Raw genomic sequence first — 18,175 nt, forward strand, 5'->3', positions numbered from 1 at the left:
AATCTTACTACGGTAAACAGGTTCAAATTCACCGTTAAGAGCCCGACCGCTGTTTTTACATGTAAGTATATCACAGCACTTATCTTAATTGCACTCGTTTTTATTTGCAGGGCACTTTTGAAACCGCTTGCCGTATGTCCCTTAATTTTAAAGATTTTGCAAGTTATTAATGAAGATGTAGATGTTTGCTGCAACTGAGATTAGTTGCATTCAAGTTGTGATTTCGAGCGATGCACAGCCTGTTACCTTAAAGTGTCATTTCAGTCATTTACGATGTCATTTCTGATAATCAAAAACTTATTTGAGAACATCGCTTGGGGCAACAGAAGTAACTAACAGACTTGCCTTGCTCCCTTGTTACTCTGATGAGTTTTTCAGTAATACAATTCTTCTCATAAACTGGCCTAATTCAGTCGTCTGAGTCGTTTCGACTGCAAGATTTGGCTTTTAGTAAACGATCTATCTATCTTACATAATTACTTTCATCACTTTCAGTTCGGTGACCTGTTAAAAGTATTTATCGCGAGTCGTGGTGACTGTTCAAAGTAATATTTCTGGAAAGTTATGGTTTAATGCAAACTGAAGCCCATTCAGCTAAGCGCTTTTTGCTACGTGATTACACAAAGCACTATGCGACAACTGAATTGTATTACTGAACGATGAATTGCGGGCTCAAGACTTTCAAAACTTTCGAATTTGCTGAAATTTGCCGGGTGGTTGTTTTTTAAGTCCTACATTTAGCTCGATCTGACGTACGAAAGAGACCTTTTACCGTAAAATGGATGACACAGAATTAACTTACAAGTTCTGGAGAATCAGAAAGACTGTTATGCAGGTAACATTCCGAACTTTTTGGCCTGTTAAGCGGCATTAGATTTTCCACGTGTACTGGAACGAAATCTGAAATGGACATGAAGCTTGAGAACTTAATTTGCTGATAGAGGCAGTCGTGGTTCTGTTCATTAAACTTAATGACAGAAGAAAAGTTCTAGAGATATGTTTTTCCGTCGAAACATGTTAAACGATTTTGAACTGTGTATTCAATCAAAATTTGTTGATCAACTGTGTGGTGACTTGTGAGTGCTTGAAATGGGCCATCTATCATGCATTTAAAACATTGTTGAACGGGATAGAGGTAAGATCTTTTCCCATTTAGCTATATTTAACCTCTTGAGTGACAAAAGAAGAAAATACTGAGCAATCTAGGTTATGATTTGTAATAGTTGTAACACTTGGAAACAGTCGTTGCATTGGCCACCAGCTCTTTCCCCCAAAATTGTGACCATGCAGTGAGAAAGACCACGTCTCCCCTCCTATTTCATGGAGAATATTTTGGAGTGGCTATACGGCTACATAGTGAGAAAGACCACCCCCTCCCCCCCCCCCCCCTTATTTCATAGAGTACAGTGGCACTGTATTCTGCAGTTAAGCGGTTGCATAATATTTTTCCTTGGGTCTCTAGATCTTTTGCTTGGTGTTAATAAGTTGCACAGCATGTAACAGGCCTATTTAAACATTGTTGCTATTGATCAGATCTTGGTAGAGAGGCCTAGCCTAGCCCTTCTCACCTTCAGTTGTCAATCAACCATCAGAGCATAAACAACTGACGAACAACATGCGTCTTTTTCTACTACCCTTACTGATAAAATTAGCTTAGTTTTCAGAATAAACCATGTTAACCAAATTAGAAACCACATGGTCCCATTCATTAATTCTGTACATAGTTATTTGCCGACTCTATGCATGCTTGCTTTGTGGAAGAGGGTTGGTATTTACCATAAAGATTGAAATACTGTGCAGCGCAGTTACATTGTAATTAACGAGAATTTGTTAAGAGAGTTTCAACCGACGTTTCGGCAATGCTGCCTTCTTCAGTGTACAAGACTACCGTTAAAAAGTTCGTTAAATTAGCTCACATGATGTGTACCCTGAAGAAGGCAGCATTGCCCAAACGTCAAATGAAACTCTCTTAACAGCGTCGATTTTATAATCTTGAAATTCTCATTGGTGTTTATCATGTCTATTTTTAGATGTGCCATGACAGAGGATATCTTGTTACACAAGATGAATTAGATCAAACGCTGGATCAGTTTAAAGAACAATTTGGTGACAGACCCAGGTAAAACAACTATGCTTACATGTATGGCATCAGGTTAAGATCAGATAAAAACAAGAGTTAAGGAGAGCTCAAATTCTTTTCCCTGTTTGACTACAACTTTGATTCCCACCCATCAAGCTTTAGAGATTTGAAATCTTGAGATTTTTTCTTTTGTGCCAATCACACATCATCAACCCACTCCCCCCAAATCAACTCATCGCCCCAAAACCTCCCCCGCTCCCACTCTTCTGCAGAGTCAGCCCATCTCCTTTAGTTTCTGAGAAGGTCTCTAACCGATTGGGTGAAAACGTGGAAAATGCAACCAGAAAGCATAACATGAATTTGAAACTACAGTGTACCTAGTATCCTGTGTCTCTTTTCTCTTCCCACCCCAGCCCTGGGAGTTAGGCTGAATTTGAAAAACCTCTGGGCTTGTTTGTTCGAAAGCTGATTTATGCTAATCCATGATTAAAAGTTAATCAAGGTTTTCATCTTGCTCGTTTAAAAAGGTTTGTTAAAAGGTTTGCTAAATGTCAAGAAAAGTCTAAGGCAAAACTGAGGGACAAAAATCTTTTGGGAGAATCTTTATTGATTTTAATTAAACTGGCATCAAAGTTCATGTTAATCTGGGATTAGCTTAATCGGGCTTTGAACAACTGGGCCCTGGTTTTTGGTTTTTGGAATTATCTTGTTTAATTGTACAAGACACTCACTTCCCCGTTCTCCCCAAAATCATTGTTGAACATTCTGGACACACAAGCTTAACATTGTTAGTTGGGAGGGAATTTAGGACAGGGGAACAAAGATTTCCTTGTGGCATACAGTACATAAAGTGATAAAAGAATTGTTGTATTTCAGTGAAGGAAGACCATCAAGGAGTGATTTGTCCATATTGGTGGCTCATAATGATGACCCTACAGGTAATGAGGCACTTTTAATGAAAAACTAGGGCCATCTCCATAAATTGCTTCATTTGAACTTTCCTGTCTCCATCTCTCAGTTGAAAGTGGGTCAGTCAGTTGGTTAAAATAAGAAAGAAAAAAAGTTGACAAATAACAAAAATAAAAGATCCCAGACAAGTTTCATGCATTTTTTTAACAACTTTATTGGACGTATTCACAGCACAAAAAAACAATACGTACACAAATAAATAAAATAACAAAATAACAATAGATACATTAATACGTGAACAAGACCAACAGAGTCAGTGCAATTGGCATGTAGGACCCGTGCGAGGTGCAACCTACCCCTTGAAAAACTAACCATCCATCTTTCGGGTATTGTATCCCACTAGAAGTGAAATTTCATGTTTTTGTACGCCTCAAATGTAGGGAAGAAAAATTGATGGGAGAATTTTTTTTCAATTTTTATACCAGAGCAAAAAAAGATTCAAATGATCAAGCAAATAAACAAATTCTGTCCTAAATGTTTTAAAGGTGTAATGTTGTTTACTGTTACTGTCATTGTGTCTTATGTTGTTAATTTTGATAATTGATATTTGTCCTTTCATGTTACAGATCAAATGTTTGTTTTCTTTCCTGATGAACCAAAAGTTGGAATAAAAACAATTAAACAGTGAGTTATCACATGCAGTTCAGTCGTTACAATGTACGGAAGGGGGGGGTCCACTGAAGGGAAATTGGGGGAAGGGGGTATGCAGCAGAGGCCTTCAAACCCTGACCCGTTTAAAGTCTTTTCATTTCGCTACTCTGTTCAAGACAAGAGACCTTTTTTCACGCCCCTAATTGAGGATGCAGCCCAAATATAACACCCTGTTCAAGTTTGAGAACATCTTCTTTTTTTGTCTACCTTGTTTTTCATTTCACATAAAGAAAGTATTTTGTTTTTTCTAACTGTCATTATGGCATTTGATTGTTGGTACCACACATGCAGACTGTACACCGCTAGTGTTCGCACCCTGTTCAAGGCTCCCAGTGCAGAAAGACACCCCCCTCAAGACGCTAAATTTTGAAATTGTATGCCTTGTTTAAGACTCAAGACCCTGAAAACTATACCTTGTTGGGCGACACAAACTAAACCCATTTAGGCCAAACATAGTTTATATTTTGTACTGATTTTTATTTTGCAAATTTCGTCGCAGATACTGTAACAGAATGCAGGAGGAGAATATCAGCAGAGCAATAATAGTTGTGCAGATGGGCATGACACCGTCAGCAAAACAGGTGAGAAACATGATCAACAGGAACTTGTCTTTAAGACAAAAGGTGGAAAACAACACAAACCAATTTTAACAAGTGCAAAATAAAATACCTCGCAAACAAAAGGCTCTGGTAGTTGCAGAAATGCCCCTTAACTGTTGACATAACTATTGCTGCTCAAGTGATTTTCAACTATTCAGTACCTACAGTTAGTAGTAACTGATTGCGCCTTTTGTGCTGTGTCCTTAGCATGGATTGAGAAGTTCTTTTGGTATGCCTTCTTTCATATGGGGGTGTAAGCAGAGCCTGAAGATCTACCAGGCTTCTATCTGTGTGCATCATAAAAAGCACTTCAAGAGCTGCAACCTTCCATCTGTGATCTAGGTTTGCAGACAGACAGACAGACAGCCAGACAGACAGACAGACAGATTGACAGACAGACAGCCTTTATGTCAGCACGATTAAAATTTAAGCTCTGCAGCTTGTGGGGTCGTGAAAAGTAACAAGAATAAAAAAATATATCAAAAAAAAGAAATTAAAAAAAAAAAAAAGAAATATGCAGTAATATCCTCACACCCTTTATCCTATTTGCTTGCTCATGAAGGTTATTTTGCGGTTCTTTTTGTAAGGCATTAGTTGACCTGGCCCCCAAATACATCTTGGAACAGTTCATGGAGGCAGAGCTCATGGTCAACATCACGGAACACGAGGTGAGAGACTTATCATATTCAGCGTGGGTGGAGGAGGTTTTCGCTGATGAAAATAGTCTTATTGATATCGGCGCTATATAAGTTTTATTATTATTATTATTATTATTTATTATTATTATTATTTGCGGCAGAATGTCTCAGGAGGCAAAATTCTAAATCTGGTGAAAGTCCAAGATGCTTTTAAAAAATCTTTTTTAAGGAGGCTCGTAAGGGTTTTTCATGGTTAAGGTGTTTGTGAAATGATGAAAGATTACAGAAAATTGTTTCTGAACATACGGACAAGCTCTAAACAGCTTCGTAACTGAGTTGTTGGGCAATACTTTTAGGTTAGTTCTGACGTCATAGCGATTACCAAGGCAACAAACAGGTCAGCTCTACAAAGAGGACCTCGAAATTTCAGTTTTATGATGTGGGTATGTTACGCGCGCGCACGCGGCTAAAAACCGTTTGAGCCTCCTTAATATGCTTTATCCAATGAATCAATGAGCAATTTGATTTTAGTGCTTATGAACGCATTCTTTCGCTTTGAAAACTGATTAATGTTACTTAATGATGTTTTTTTTTTGTCCGCTTATATTTCTTCTCTAAATTCAGCTTGTCCATGAACACGTACTCATGACACAAGACGAAAAGATGGAGCTTCTACAGCGATAGTATCCTTACTGACCTAACAGCTACTGATTAACCAGTGCTTGTACAGTCAAACCTCTTTATTACGGACACCAAGTGGACAGGAATAAGTGTCCGTATTATAGAGGTGTCCGTTTTAGAGAGGTAGGCTTTATATCGATTTCAGTCTCTTAGGGACCAAGTGAACTGTCCGTAATAGAGAGGTGTCCGTATTATAGAGGTGTCCGTAAGGAGAGGTTCCACTGTACTCTTTTAGAGATATAAATAATAAAACAGTGGTATCCCTCTCTCCATCTCCTTTACAGACTCACAGATAGGTCAGGATCACTTTCTTTGTTTTATAGAAACACGATAATACGGCCAGAAATGTTGCTGAACACCTGTACTTTTTTTAAGCCTGTGAGACAAGTGCTTGATTTACTTTGTTGGGCGTTACTTTTCGGGCGCGCGCACATGTGTACGCGCGAGGAAAAAAAGGCTCACGCCTGCGCGCTTCGTGGAAGAAATTACTGAAGCTGTGAAATCTCTGTAGTCATGCTGCAGGGTTTCATTAACTGTCCACAAGCTTTAAAGCGCAACACGTTTATGAGTCGAGGATTATTGATCCTTAAATCTAAACTAACAGCAAACTCAAAGAACACCAACTTCCTCGTATCCAGTCCGGAGATCCAGTGGCGCGGTATTTTGGACTCAAAAGAGGGCAGGTAAGCTGGGCACTAGAGGTTTGGAGAATGTTCACCTCCCAAGAACAGTTTTCCGCAACCAAGTGACAACGTTACAAGTTTATTTTTTCACATTTATCTAGAATCACGTTCTTTTAACGTTCTCTGAACGGCAACGCCGCAAAACAATAGGTTTAATGATGAAAACAACCACTCTGCACGTTCGTTTTAAATTTTGGTACATTTCTTTGCCGTCCTCTGTAAAACAACAACGTAAACTGACCCAATTCTAGGTATAGTGGAGAACGGTGAAATTTTCGTTGTCTTTCTTTATTTCAACGCCACTCCTACCAATTTTGTTCCTGGATAGTTCGCCGTTTCTGTACAAGTGGAGCGAGTTAAAATAATCGCGAAGAAGCAAAAAATAAAATGAACGTATATTTTCAAGTGACGTTTTTGTTGGCGTTGCCGCCGTCGCTGCTTAAGTTCCCTAGTCATTAGCGTGACTCTTTTGACGTCAAGTTTTTTCTTTCCTGTTCTTCCTTTGTAGGTTGTTAAAATCATTCGGCCCAGTGAAACCGCCGGCCGATACATTACTTACAGGCTCGTTGTTTAACGAGGAAAGCGGATAAAAGAACCTTCAATTGCAGGACTCAGATGGCGACCCCAACAGAGAATGTAGTACATATGTGTATGGTAAGATACTATGCAGATGCGTACAAGAAAATGAGTTCTTCATAACACAAAGAGTACGGCCATTTTCTGCAAACGTTTAATTCACTGTGCGTTATGTGAGCTCTTCGTTTTGTAAATACAACCCGTGGAACGAGCGCCATGTTTAACAAACAATCGTTAAAACGTGACATTTCCAAGTTGAACTGATTCAGAAAGTGCTCTGGTATTTGTGTTGGTCCAAAAGGAAGGATAAACAGTAAGAAGCTTGGATAACTCTTCAACCTAGACACTTGTTCCAGATATTCTTTGTATATTATTAAAATCTTTTTATCTTCCAATATCTCCTCTGTGTGGATGCGTGCGTAACCTTTTTGCAGCGCCTGAAGGAAAAACGCGAAGGGTATAGAATCTCTCTTGAAGTTAGAGCAGTACTAACTCGTGTTTTCTTCGGCTTGCTCTCGTCTGGTCTCGGCTTGCTCTCGTCCGACCTCGTAGCTCTGTCGGTAGAGCAACGAACAATCAAATCCGAAGTTCGTGGGTTCGATTCCCGCCGAGGTCGGAGAGTTTTTTCTTTGTCTCGTGCAATCTCCCGTTTCCTTACTAGGGCTAACGCTCAGTGGGACATTCCTGGGTTCACTTTAGCACTTTAACATACACTGCAGAGTTAATTCTCTGATTCATCATTTGTGTCCTTAGTGCTAGCGACACAACATTCATTTTTATATTCTAATCACCCTGAAACGATTATAAAATATTTTGTAACTAATCTTAAAAAACACAAACACAGCACCAGGAGCAGGCAACTAGCCCTTAAGGATTCATCATACCTGCAAGCACGCCTAAAATACTTCTACAGTTAACACGAATCATACATAATGAACATACTCTAGTGTAATTAGCAAAACGGTACAAAATATATTTTTCTCATTCGCTGATGATGGCAGTGAAAAATGCTGTCAAACATGTCAAAATTATATAGTGTTGTGTTGTTGTCTCAATCTTAATTAAGTTCTTTGATACTTTGTGTTTTGTTTAAACACTATATTGTGTGGTTATACGGATGGGAAGGGGATTATCCTAGAACAAATAAACAAACAGTGGAATTCAGATGAGCTGAGTTGGATGGGTAAACTTTCCCAGGCCTTCCTGCCCTAGAAAACTGATCGTTCCCTCAGGCAGTAATTATTTTAAAATTGAACTGATAAAATATTTTATTCCCTAATTGTAACTGTTCTTGAATTTTATATATAACTAGTATGTAGAAGGCTCTACTTAATAATGATATACAAGCGTAAAGCCATGGTTGTAATGAAGGTAACACTTGAAACTCAATAATTGTAATAACCTTGAGTTCTCAAGGAGTTAAGCAGAGGCTGCGTTACTTTTAGTCAGCAATTTCTCGATGATAATAGCCAACAGTTGATGTAGTCGGAAGGAAAGATCATTTCTTGATTGTTCACAGTGCACTTACAGTAAAATTCAAACTGTATGAAAGTATGTGAGTGCGTTTGATTAAGCGAATTGCCTGATTCCAGAGTCGGGCACAAATTCAAACAAAAGACAGAATCAAATTTTTGACCACAAAGTTCGTATTCAGAGTAGCTGAAAGTAACGTTACCCATTATATACCGTAAAATTCCGAAAATGGCTTATATTTGTAGGGAGCTTCTTCCAGGTGCGGGTTACGCTAACAGCCAATCATAACAGAGTGTATGGTTATATCCCATTATGGGGGGGGGGGGGGGGAGTATTAACAGAAGGTTGGTTGGGGGGGGGGGGTTATTTGGAATCGTACGGTACTAAGCTTATACGTATGCGAATTAAAAAAAATGGTTATATTGCTTCTTCTATTGCCAAAAAAGAGCAAGGCCGATTAAACGGTCAGGGATATATATTTTCCAATATTTCGAAAGGCACAGCCTTTCTTCTTCAGGGTGTTTTTGAAACTGACCCTGTGGCAAAGACGTTACAATAAAAACGATTGCAATTATACACCTTAATAATAAAGGCTAAAGTTACAAAAACATAAACGTTACAATTTGAACTTTGAAAATACAACTTGCTACTCGGTATGAGCAAAATAGCTAACCATAAATAAAGGATTAATCTAAACTGCTTAACAGTCATTCAGCGCCGTTTGCATTCTATGCCCATCACAGTAATGTTTCAGTTACTCCGTATGGGCGTTCTCGTTGGTTGTGTCTTTGACACGTTGATAAAGTTCTCGATATCTTCCGTTTTAACTAGACACTTAAATGCAAGAACTAAGCTTAGCTCTTTAAGCCGCAATATCAACATGAACATTCTCCTAACTATACTTCACACATCTCTTAATGTACTAGTTGGGAGAATTCGTTAATGCATCACGATGTTTGATCATTGCAGATCACTTTTCATGACCAGTATAATTTGATTAACTTGTGATACTGTAACGACAGGTTACATGCTGGTCTCTATTACGATTCTTGAGGGATGACACCAGGAAGTTTTTAAGAACTAAATACCTTTGTCAGTTGCAAAGAGTAAGGCGCAAATCGACTGCGAGCAATCTCGTTCTTCTCCTAATTTACATAGCGCGCGCTGGATTCAGCGAGCAGTACCGCCCCAGTCCCTCCTCGTTATTACTGTTTCGACGTTTCCACTCGCTTATAGGTTCAGAGGTAAAAGGGACGACTACTCCCCAGTCCAGCGCGCCTCTCAAGAGGTAACTTGATTTATGTGCACGTTTTTTTGGGAACCATTCTGGAATGAGAATACTTGAAATGCTGCTTTGGAGTTCTTTTGTGCTCTCGTGAGAAAGACTCTCCATACCTTTCCACTTATTCTGCCATTTAGAGCAGCAGGAAGAACATGAATGACCTTTCATTCCGCTTTGAGAATGGACGTTTGTTTGTTTCTTCTAACAGCTTTAAATGCCAATCATTGAAATCATTCCTATCCTGTTTGTTCTTATTCCAGAAGAGGCCAAAACAGCGCGCCCTATAACACTAAATGAAATTAAGCAATATCTTGGCCTTCTTAAATGTGGCCGAATACAACGTGATAACGAAGACAAACTGAAACCGACAAACAAAAATAAAAGGCTAAGTTCTTCGATAGCACGCCAACATTTCCCCAGGATTAAATAAACCTTTAAGTAACAGTTTTTGTTGCTCTTCTCTTGGCTTGAAAGTGTTTTTAATGCTATATTTACCTTAAAAGTTTCAGCTTCACATTTAGAAATGAATTGAAAAGGAAGACGTTTAACAGACATTTTCATTTCTGAGTTTAATTTTTACGCTTAGGATCAGCCTGGAACACTTATCTACAGAAAGCAATTGATGACTTTGTGAAATGTTTGGTCTTAAAGTACTTCTGTCTTGGACCAGAATGAATTCCCGTTTGCCACCTTCTCTTTTTCCGTTGCCGGGTTGAAATAGGCACCTTGTGGAGAAATATCGGAAAGGGACATCGTCGGCGTCGCATACCCATGATTTGGTTTGTCGAGTTTACCATCTACCTCATAACTGGGATACATGTGTTGGTTCGTCTGGTGAACAGGTATGTCCACGTCGTAGCTGTGGTCCATGTGATGCTCCATCTGGTATGCTGCAAATGGGTACAATACCATGACGGCGAAGAAATCCTCCACTATGTTACCGTAGATTTCATACTTCTCACGTATGGCATAACGGATGGATGTGCCATAGGCAAAGAATGCGCAGAGCAGAGTCCACGCAACATAGGATATTGCACTAACAACTGGCTCCAATGCCATCAGGATGATCCAGAGGTAAAATGGAATGGCTAGCAGCAGCATGTACACCCATCTTTGGTGGTGTTTATTTCCAATCTTGTAGGCAGCATTCCCCATCGAGTACCACGGTGCAATAACGGCCAACAGAACCTTCTTGACGCTTTCACGTGTTGGGCTGCTTAAGACCTCCAAAAGAGTGGTGGTGAACTTTGGACCATGAGGATCAAGATCACCTCCTTCCATCTTTACCGCGCGCCATAACGCGACGCACATGAAGCACAGCAATATGGTGTACGGGACCCCAGATGCAATTGACATGGATTGCAAAGCTGCAAGCCCCTCCGCGCCTCCAGCGTTTAGCAGAGCTGTAGCTGTTGCGCCTTCTGTAAGGGCCCAGAAGATGCGCTGTATTACAGGAGGTTCCGGGTCGCCATTAGCTGAGAGGCAGTCGATGACAAGAGAACCACTATCAGAACTGGTAACGAAATACAGAATTAAACTGATCATTGAAATTGTAGACAGGAACGTGCCAAGGTCACCATACTGCTCCATTACATCAAACCACATGTCATTCTTTCCCCGGCAGGACAAGCGATACAGGCCATTTAGAGACTCTAAAGAATCTTTCCCTCCCAGCTTAGATGTACAGGTGATGTTGGCAACGGCAGCATCGCGTTCCATCTTCAAACCCGCACTTCCGAAAATGCAAAACCAGAAGAATGCGTACAGTATGGGTGCCGTCATCGTGCCATGAATGAACTCCCGGATGGTTCTTCCTTTGGATATCTTTGCAATAAACATGCCCACGAACGGAGACCAGGCGATCCACCATCCCCAGTAGAAGATTGTCCAATCATTCATCCATCTTGGGGCCTGCTTTTCGTCTGGTGCATTTCCAAGCTGGGCAAAAGCATCTGTGTGAAATCCAAGCTGTATAATCCACTGGATGTAATACCCAATGCTTTGTACGTACACATTCAATATATGCCAGGTATCGTCGGCAAACAAACCAATCATCATGATGAACATTCCAAGAGAGAAACAGATCTCGCTCAGTCGACGGATTCCAACCTTCAAGCCGCTGATCACCGAAGCCGTAGCACAGGCAGTAATGGACCAAATGATAATGATCTGGTTGGTGATTGAGAACTCGATAGACTGGTTCAGCCGTTTGAAGCCTTGATTCATTTGCATGCAACCAACACCAAGGCTGGTACAAACGCCGAACATGGTGCAGACCACTGAGAGGATATCAACAGCATCGCCCATCCAGCCGTAGATCTTGTCTCCAATGAGAGGATAGAAGCATGAGCGGATTGTCATGGGTAAACCTTTCCTGTAACCCACGAAGGCGAGAAGGAGACCAACTACCACATAGACAATCCATCCATGGATCCCCCAGTGGAACAATGTGAGATTGATGGCATCCTGAGCTCGCTGGTTATCATTGTATCTGAATGTGGAGAGGGAGACAAAATGTTGTGAGGACAGATCATATTGGGCCAAGGGTGTTGAACCCTTTAACCCCTAATATCAAAGAACAAATTCTCCTATCTTACCCCTTTACGTTTCCGATAAAAGTACTGGGGAGAAGCTATTAAAGTATCAATAAAATTCACCTATCCTTAACTCTAATGACCTGAGGGGTTGAATAGACATTGGTATTATAAGGAGACAGTTCATGCTGATCACTGTTAGGGCTTAATGGGTTATTGGATAGGAAAATGACAAGATCTTTCTTGAGCTTTCAAGAGAACAGAGACACTAACTAAACCCTTGCCAGTGTTCACAGTGTGCCGTGAAGCATTTGAGAAAATAATCCTCTGAATTAAAAAAAAAAAAAATATGCCCACGTGATAAAATGTGTTAGATAAAGACATTTGTAACTCAGTATCTCTTTCCTCCTTTAAATCTAGCCTTCAACAATATATCTACAGCAACTACTAAATCTGTATCTCTAGTTTTGATTTTGCATGCTTTATTTTTTTCTCAAATGTTTATTGATCGTTTCCCGTCTATTCGTTTAAACTGTAATTGTATCAACCGTCTCACAGTCTTTAAAGATTATATGTAACAACTCTGTAATGAGGAAGCCTTATTCTATAAGCCCTATGGTTTCTCCTTAGGCTTCCTCGCCACTTTCTCTGTATAAAATATATTTTTAGTACTCTTATTTTGCTTTTTTGTAACGTGTGTGGCGAAATAAACAAACAAAAACAAACAAATGTAAGTACAAAATATGTATAAATATTTACCTGCCCCAATAACGATTTCCATAGTTTCCAGGTTCATAATGCCAGATGGGTTCAGCTGTAAAGTTAACAAAACAGAGCCGTGAAGTTTGATTATACAATAACTTAAAGAAACGACATTCCAGTGGCTTTTGTCAGGGGCCAGGTAAATTATCGCTATGCTTTAGCGAGAAGGAGATAATTAATCTTTTAAAGTAATCGGGTAAATATATGACCAGTATTGTACAATGATTACCATAGTTGATTATTGGTAATTACCAAAATAGATGACACGCAGCGATTTCTCAGAGAAGGAACAAGCAGAAACAATACAGGTTGCAGTATTGTCTCCAAAACACACCGAAAGACCTGAAAAGACTGGCCAATTTTTGTGGCTACTGCTCCTAAAAGAAGCGAAGCCATTAAATTTCAAATTTTTTCAGTCATGCACTATTTCAATAGCTTACTACAGAAGGAAATTACGAAAAATCACAAAAGTAACATGAAGACAACATTAAATTACATAAATCATCAAAGGTAAAATGTGCGGTGTCCAAAGGAGCTTAGGCTTTCGAGGCCGCTATCGAGTAAGTGGTTCTAATTTTCGGACGTGCTCGGAAGTGATCACAAAGCGAAGTCAGTTTACAGGAGCCCAACCTAATTACAGTTTACAATTGTTGAACTTAATTCGGCAGCAAAATCAAATAAAAAGCAAAGCGGTCAAGAAATACGTGTGAAGGATATAAAATATATAAAAAGTGAAAATATGCCGTTTTAGCAAAAGAGGAAATAGACTAATAATAAGGAAGGCTTGTCAACTCATCAAAATTTCCTCGATATAAAATTTTGCCTGTTTTTATTTATTCCTTTGGATTAATTATCCATAGTGAAACGACGAAAAAGGATTGTCGGTTATAAAATTAGCTGAAAGTATATTGATTCTTGAGGTTTAAGCGAGAAGAACCTGAAAGTTTTTACAAACGTTTTTCGTGACCTAGTTCTATTTTGAATTAAGCGAAAATCTAATACAGGGTTTTTGCATGACTGATTTTACGCTAAAGGTTTTCATCCAATCACAGGCCCTGCTATTTTCAAACGCATTATCAAAATTCATGCTTAAGGTTCGGCAATGTTTGACCCAGGGTCGGATTTTCAGCCGTTATTCACGCCTGAACCAGGCATGAACAATGGCTTAGCCGAACCAAATACAATCATCACCCTTTTTTCCTCTTATTTCTTAATGGTTAATAGGCCAGATCAATAACATCAAGCAAAGCAAAGATTATCAACCACAACTATTGGTGTGAGCATAGTTAATAAAAGGCAATGGTTATGAAGCCTGACAAATTTCTTTGTTATATGTTTTTGTTAGCAAGTTTGGCCTTGACAGTGCACAGACAACAATAGATTTTGAAATGTGTTGTAGCAACTGACCAATAGAAACGTTCGTGTTAAGATATTCAACTATAGTGTGAACATTCAAACAAAGGATTGCGCACTGTCGTGGCCCTTCCAGCGTAAATTGCAGTACCATTGTTTTCATGGCAAAGTTTCACAACCAGTCCCTCAATTAACTATCACTAATAGCAAAGTCATCTTGGGCCTGTCTTCATTAAAAACGTATATAAATGGTGTGAGTAGCAATGACTCGTTAGTACTCCTCAGCTTAAATTAATTAAAGTGAATTAATTAAAGTGAAGTGCAACCAAGTATGAAATTCCAGCGATTTACATGGCGTTGCATGCTGGCGCCAAGCGTCGCCTGTTTACAAAACACTTAAAACTTTCGAAGTTTGTTTGTGTTTCTCAGTCTTTCATCCCGTTGTTTTCACAGACTTCCCGTCCTTAATAAGCATAAAATCTTCGTGCAGGCTCTATTTGTGAATAAAAAGATCCGTCTCGCCAAAAAAATCCAACCATTGTATTGGTATTCTTTATTTCATTTGACCACTTGGTTGATACGAATTATCAGGAGAAAACGTTTTATGATAATTCTTTAGACTCGAAGATTCATTTAACTTTATCTTTTGAATTTGTTGTAAAAAGATTTTACCTTTTACACGAGACGCAATCCTGCTTTCTTCTCTTTGTTTGGTCATTTAACAAATCTTTTAATCTTAAGTCTTTTTTTTGTTTTGTTTTATGTTATATGGCGATCGACGCTTCAATGCCGCACGAATTTCAATAAAACGCATTTCGTCGTGAGTGAGTCTGCAAAAGGTAGGCATGTATTACATAAAGCGGTGTGCTGGAGCTTTTGCAAACGTGTGGTATACTTTTTGGACGGTTCAGTTAGAATTCTCTTTTCGTTGATGTTTTTCAGGGCAAGCAACCCTTAAAGGACTTTGTACCTATGAGAAAAATTAATATGCAATGCTCTAGGTGTGATCCCGCCGGATTCGTTTGTAAGTTGCAGAAGTGCTGAGGATTGTTTCATTGGTTTGGCTTTGAGACTTGAGAAGACAATGTGGAGTTAATGTTCTGGTTTCTTGTCATGGCAACGAATGACACAAATTTCCCTCAACGCTTCCGAATCGCAGCCCTACCACGTCGTAAGAGGCTATTGTCACAAAACTTCCTTTCGAGACTATACAAGGCCTTTGTGTTACCTCATCTCGACCTCTGTAGCCCTCCATTAATTGGAATCAGCCGCGGACCGTCAACAGAAAGCTCGAAAATACCGACTACTATGGACTATGAACCGTGTTGAACATGGGAAAAAGCACTGACTATGAGTAGATATTGTTTATTGTTGTTTAGTCTATATTATTCTGTTAACAATAGGCGAAAGAGGTTAAATAAAGTTAATTGAATTTGAAGACACGCCTCTATGCGTACTTCAGACGAATAAAACAACCTTTAATTTTTTAAAAAAAGTCAGTGTCAAATACAACAATCCAGCTTTCTTAACTAACTCCTTCGAGCCTCGAGATACCATACAATCTGAGAGGGTAGCGAACATAATATCGTACAAAATTCTTATAATAGTCATTTTCTGCATAATTCATTTTCTTTTATGTTATCTCCCGTATCTGGAGTCAATTGCCCCTATCTGCCAAACCGCAACCTCAATGTCAATCTTCAAACAGTATATATATTTCCAATATTACTTAAATGGGTGTCAATGTAAAAAATGCCTTGTGAGTACTTCTTAGATCCTAGTTATTAAGTTTAACTATTATAACCTCGTTATTCATTTATTATTTACTATGTAACTTACTCTTAATTTTTTAGATATTCTTGGCGTATGGTTAGTACTGTTAAGCACTTTTATTATGAGCCTCTGGCTCGGGAGATTGCGCAAACACTCCCCGTGTTATCGACATTAAATAAATCACTTACTACTGTTTATATTACACGCATGACTGCGGTTTGACCGGCTTCATTAGAGGCAACTTTGTGCGCTATCACAGCCCAAAAGTAGGTAAATATGCCACTGTAATATGATCTGAACAGAAAATGAATATTTAACCGGAAATCGAGTGCACGTTCTTCGTAATATAACTTTCTTGGGGCGAGTGTAACGGTTTCGTAGGCATAAGCGATACTGAATATCGCGTGTGTTTTGTCAATGACGCATGAGTACGATTTGACTGGCTTCATTAAAGGCAACTTTGTGTAGTATCACAACCCAAAAGAAGGTAAATACACCACTAACTTGACCTGAACAGAAGATGTTTGATATTAACACGGAAATTGAGTGCACGTGCTCCGTAAAATAACTTTCTTGAACTACGTGCGCTAAAGTGCTGCTCAATATAGTGCGTGTTTTGTCAATGACACAGCGAAACAAACCGCTGTAAATGAAATTTTTTTGATAGTGCAATGGTAAGTTATGGTTTTAAAACAAGACATGGTACCGCATTTTGGGAATTGCGGTGGTTTAACAAGCGGAAAAAGGTCTTTACCTCGTTCTTTATGATCATCTAGGTTTTTACGTAACTCAGTGGGAGGAATATTAAACTGCTAGTGTATTAATATATTAATAACGACTCCACACTGTTCTAAGTGAGACTTCAAAGACGAAAGAAAAGCTTCGTTTAATTTTAACGGATAACCGCATTCAAACTGACTCACCGACTCCGAAGTAAAACAGGCCAATCCCAATACCAGCTGCAAACAACATTGTGAAGTATGTCAGGTCATTGAAATCCGGTTTGTCATCGGGTTTTCCAAGTTTCATCTTGCCATACTTGGAAAAGTAGAGCACAACGATGAACACGGCCCAGACATCTTGGGTACCAATGTACATCCATATGTGTATGGTAAGATACTATGCAGATGCGTACAAGAAAATGAGTTCTTCATAACACAAAGAGTACGGCCATTTTCTGCAAACGTTTAATTCACTGTGCGTTATGTGAGCTCTTCGTTTTGTAAATACAACCCGTGGAACGAGCGCCATGTTTAACAAACAATCGTTAAAACGTGACATTTCCAAGTTGAACTGATTCAGAAAGTGCTTTGGTATTTGTGTTGGTCCAAAAGGAAGGATAAACAGTAAGAAGCTTGGATAACTCTTCAACCTAGACACTTGTTCCAGATATTCTTTGTATATTATTAAAATCTTTTTATCTTCCAATATCTCCTCTGTGTGGATGCGTGCGTAACCTTTTTGCAGCGCCTGAAGGAAAAACGCGAAGGGTATAGAATCTCTCTTGAAGTTAGAGCAGTACTAACTCGTGTTTTCTTCGGCTTGCTCTCGTCTGGTCTCGGCTTGCTCTCGTCCGACCTCGTAGCTCTGTCGGTAGAGCAACGAACAATCAAATCCGAAGTTCGTGGGTTCGATTCCCGCCGAGGTCGGAGAGTTTTTTCTTTGTCTCGTGCAATCTCCCGTTTCCTTACTAGGGCTAACGCTCAGTGGGACATTCCTGGGTTCACTTTAGCACTTTAACATACACTGCAGAGTTAATTCTCTGATTCATCATTTGTGTCCTTAGTGCTAGCGACACAACATTCATTTTTATATTCTAATCACCCTGAAACGATTATAAAATATTTTGTAACTAATCTTAAAAAACACAAACACAGCACCAGGAGCAGGCAACTAGCCCTTAAGGATTCATCATACCTGCAAGCACGCCTAAAATACTTCTACAGTTAACACGAATCATACATAATGAACATACTCTAGTGTAATTAGCAAAACGGTACAAAATATATTTTTCTCATTCGCTGATGATGGCAGTGAAAAATGCTGTCAAACATGTCAAAATTATATAGTGTTGTGTTGTTGTCTCAATCTTAATTAAGTTCTTTGATACTTTGTGTTTTG

The 18,175-nt window shown here is 39.2% G+C and overlaps 2 protein-coding genes across 3 annotated transcripts; one reads left to right on the forward strand and one right to left on the reverse strand.

The window, feature by feature from the left end:
- The first annotated feature begins 670 nt into the window (after positions 1-670).
- On the forward strand, positions 671-7,274 carry LOC146475321 (DNA-directed RNA polymerases I, II, and III subunit RPABC1-like). Its single transcript, XM_085115718.1, has 9 exons — positions 671-835; positions 2,031-2,119; positions 2,957-3,018; positions 3,616-3,673; positions 4,200-4,281; positions 4,887-4,967; positions 5,562-5,620; positions 6,223-6,301; positions 6,810-7,274. Exons 1-9 carry the CDS (start codon positions 779-781, stop codon positions 6,873-6,875), a joined length of 633 nt encoding a protein of 210 aa, XP_084971844.1. The 5' UTR covers positions 671-778; the 3' UTR covers positions 6,876-7,274.
- Positions 7,275-8,127: 853 nt separating this feature from the next.
- Positions 8,128-17,149, reverse strand: LOC146475322 (uncharacterized). 2 transcript variants are annotated; one of them, XM_085115716.1, is made up of 3 exons: positions 16,978-17,149; positions 12,926-12,980; positions 8,128-12,123 (listed from the first exon to the last, which is right to left on the reverse strand). In XM_085115716.1, exons 1-3 carry the CDS (start codon positions 17,081-17,083, stop codon positions 10,278-10,280), a joined length of 2,007 nt encoding a protein of 668 aa, XP_084971842.1. In that variant the 5' UTR covers positions 17,084-17,149; the 3' UTR covers positions 8,128-10,277. The 2 variants fall into 2 exon arrangements, with proteins under 2 accessions (XP_084971842.1, XP_084971843.1); XM_085115717.1 differs by lacking the exon at positions 16,978-17,149 and adding an exon at positions 16,243-16,330.
- Positions 17,150-18,175: the final 1,026 nt, after the last annotated feature.

Source organism: Pavona decussata, unplaced genomic scaffold, assembly GCF_977016875.1.
Source record: "Pavona decussata unplaced genomic scaffold, jaPavDecu1.1 SCAFFOLD_84, whole genome shotgun sequence".
NCBI classification, from domain to species: domain Eukaryota; kingdom Metazoa; phylum Cnidaria; class Anthozoa; order Scleractinia; family Agariciidae; genus Pavona; species Pavona decussata.

Coding starts and splice junctions, on each gene's coding strand:
- LOC146475321 (XM_085115718.1), top strand. CDS start 779: ATGGATGACACAGAATTAACTTACAAGTTCTGGAGAATCAGAAAGACT. Junction 4,968..5,561: donor TCAACATCACGGAACACGAG/GTGAGAGACTTA, acceptor CTCTAAATTCAG/CTTGTCCATGAACACGTACT. Junction 5,621..6,222: donor ATGGAGCTTCTACAGCGATA/GTATCCTTACTG, acceptor CTAAACTAACAG/CAAACTCAAAGAACACCAAC.
- LOC146475322 (XM_085115716.1), bottom strand. CDS start 17,083: ATGAAACTTGGAAAACCCGATGACAAACCGGATTTCAATGACCTGACA. Junction 12,981..16,977: donor CCTGTTTTACTTCGGAGTCG/GTGAGTCAGTTT, acceptor TTAACTTTACAG/CTGAACCCATCTGGCATTAT. Junction 12,124..12,925: donor GGAAATCGTTATTGGGGCAG/GTAAATATTTAT, acceptor CTCCACATTCAG/ATACAATGATAACCAGCGAG.